Source organism: Cyprinus carpio, chromosome B10, assembly GCF_018340385.1.
Source record: "Cyprinus carpio isolate SPL01 chromosome B10, ASM1834038v1, whole genome shotgun sequence".
NCBI lineage: Eukaryota > Metazoa > Chordata > Actinopteri > Cypriniformes > Cyprinidae > Cyprinus > Cyprinus carpio.
In genome coordinates, this window is record NC_056606.1 from 1,616,786 (window position 1) to 1,619,711 (window position 2,926).

Below are 2,926 nucleotides of genomic sequence, written 5' to 3' on the forward strand. Positions count from 1 at the left end.
CAAATTCATGGCATATACAGAGAAAGCGTTTAGCCCCTTTCACACGTACAGTCTTTACTGGTAAATTACTGCCATTAATAGACCATGTGTGAACAGGACCTTTTAAAAAAAATCCCAGTAAATATGTTCTGGCAATCATATCGTTCTTATGGAGATGACATGATTACTCTGAGCTGTTTACAAAGCTTTTAATTAACTTTATTATAATTAGCTTTTCTATTTCCACAGCCAAAAAATGCACACCTTATACCATTAACCCTAACACCTTTTTTCCTCCCCTTCAAAAAAATTATGTCTGCGACTCTGCAATTGGAAACTATTATGCACGTCTCGTGTTTATAATAGCAAAACATTATGATTGGCTAGTAGTGTTAGCTTGGTTTGCTCCTCTCATACCACTGGTAGGCAAACTCATGGACTCAAAAGAGACATAAATTTTTAATCTAATAACGATTCTAAAAAGTTTTTTTTTTAATGAAAGACTATTTTTTTTCCGCAGCCAAACGCTGCACGGCGGAGATCCAGCATGGTGCCGGAGAACTTTAAGCCCCGCACATATGGTTCATTAGAGGAGTTTCTGGATGCAAATGACCATGAATGTGAATGAGCACGGTGCTTAAGAACATGTGGGATTTATCAACAATGATTACTTACTGGTGTGTGTAAGAACCGCATGCGAACCTTTGATAAATACGGGGGGGGGGGGTTGTACTTGCACACATTCTAAATTTCATTCGTAGGACAAAATATAGAACCTTTTCTACGCACTGTTGATAAATGCGTGTTGTGCTGTGAATGAGTTTGTGTGTCTGCGGTCAGAGAGACACACCTGATCAGAGTTGTTGTGCAAGCAGATGAAGTTCCCGTCCACGTCCAGCTCATCGATGCAGACGCTTCCAGTGGCAGACGCAGAGTGAGCGATGCTGACGCTGCTGCTGGCCTCGGACTCCTCCACATCCACACGCTTCCTCTTCCCTCGCGTGGTGCGAACGCTGCGGCTGGAGGAGGCCCGGGACACCGTCACACGAGACGAGGGGCTGGGAGACAGCTTCAGCCTGACAGAGACAGGAGCAGCCATTAAACCACCAGTCCCCAACCACGCAGCACACTACACACAGAGCCAGCCTCACCTCTCCTCCTCTCCCTCCAGCAGCTTCCTGTAAGCGTTGATTTCCATGTCCAGCGCCAGCTTGACGTCCAGCAGTTGCTCGTACTCGTCCAGCTGCTGCTGCATCTTGGCTCGGATCTCTGCGATCTCTCGCTCTTTCTCTGCCAGTAACCTGCAGCTCAGATCCTTCTCACGGCTCAGAGCCACTTCCAGTTCACTGATCTGATCCTGCCACGCACGCGCCTGATGAAGAACAACAGAACAGCAACGGAGTCAAATAGAAATGCTTGGAACTGAGCTATTACTGGACTTAACTACTTCAAGGGTAAGTCCACCCAAAAATAAAAGTAACTATCAACATTCTGTTTCAGTTCCCTTCATTCTTAGAAATTCAGTCACACAGGTTTGAAACAACATGAGGGAAAGTGACTAATCGGGTGAACTATTGCAGTCATTCGTTGACTAAATCCCTCTTGAGCAAATTCAGTATTTAATGTATGCACACAAATATGGTTAAAACACTAAGCACCATAACGCCATATCTATGGTACAACCGCTGAGGGCGGAAACTATAGCAATGCAGGGCTGTCAATCAAACCATAAGGCCCTGCCCTAAACAATGTGACATCACACTGTGTAAGAATCAAAATGGCAGGCCTAGTGAGACTGACTTGGTTTAAATGGGATTAAAAAATCAGGAGTGGGTGGGTTTTTATCATTGTAGGGTGGTTGTGTTCACACACTGCCAGCACACGTGTGTCCTAACACCATGTAAAAGTGGATTTTGCATAATAGGTGCCCTTTAATATTTCTCAACTAAAACCATATTGTATCCGATTAGCAGCTTCTCATTAATGAGTGAAAGTTTTAAAAGTTATTACTGCATTTACCCCTTTTTCAAAATTTCAATTTTGATCAGTTTATTTACAAATGATGCTGCACTCTTAAGATCTGTACTACTCTCACTTCATTCAAACCTAGAGGATTCGTGTTACATGAACAACCACTGGATGTGTTATAATACATTATAATGAACCGAATCAATCTAAATCAGTTTTACAGTTTACATTTAAAATCAAACACTGTAACACCTTCAGACAAACAACACAGAGGAGGAACTGGCCAGTGTGTGAAAGCGGGTCAGAGGTCACGCAGGAGAGCCGTCAGTGGTGCAGTGACGCACCTCTTTCTGCAGGCTGGCGATCTGAGCGGCCAGACTCTCGTCTCTAAGCGTGGACTCACGCAGCTCCTCGTGGGCATACTCGCTGAAGAGCTGTTCATCTCCGAGGACAGACGCACGTTCTCCAGCTGAAACACATGCAGACATCTCAGAGGAACACAAAGAGGAACTGAAGCAGCTCTCAGAGGAAGTCGTGCATTGAGGAAACTGCAGAGAAGTGTGACTCTGCGACTGCGTGCTCACCTTGGCCATGTAGGTCTGCTCCATCTCGTCCTTGTAGAGCCGGACCTGCTTGTCATGCTGCTGTCTCATATCGGCCAGTGCCGCAGTCAGCTTGAACTCGTACTCCATCTGACGGCCCGAGTCCACCTCCACCAGACGTGTCTCCAGCCTGCGCCACGTGTCCTTCATCTCCTGACCAACACACACAAACACACGCTCCGATTAACCACCAATCACACACGCAGACACACGCTCCGATTAACCACCAATCACACGCAGACACACGCTCCTATTAACCACTGCTCCGATTAACCACCAATCACACGCAGACACACGCTCCGATTAACCACCAATCACACGCATACACACACGCTCCTATTAACCACTGCTCCTATTAACCAACTGATTAACCACCA

The 2,926-nt window shown here is 45.8% G+C and overlaps 1 protein-coding gene across 1 annotated transcript; it reads right to left on the reverse strand.

Annotated features, from left to right (window-relative positions):
- Positions 1-745: 745 nt before the first annotated feature.
- Positions 746-2,699, reverse strand: lmnb1 (lamin B1). The gene is given in 5 exon segments (XM_042731959.1): positions 746-1,055; positions 1,131-1,351; positions 2,292-2,365; positions 2,368-2,416; positions 2,532-2,699. Coding segments are annotated over 5 exon segments (807 nt in total). The 3' UTR covers positions 746-760.
- Between the last annotated feature and the right edge of the window lie 227 nt (positions 2,700-2,926).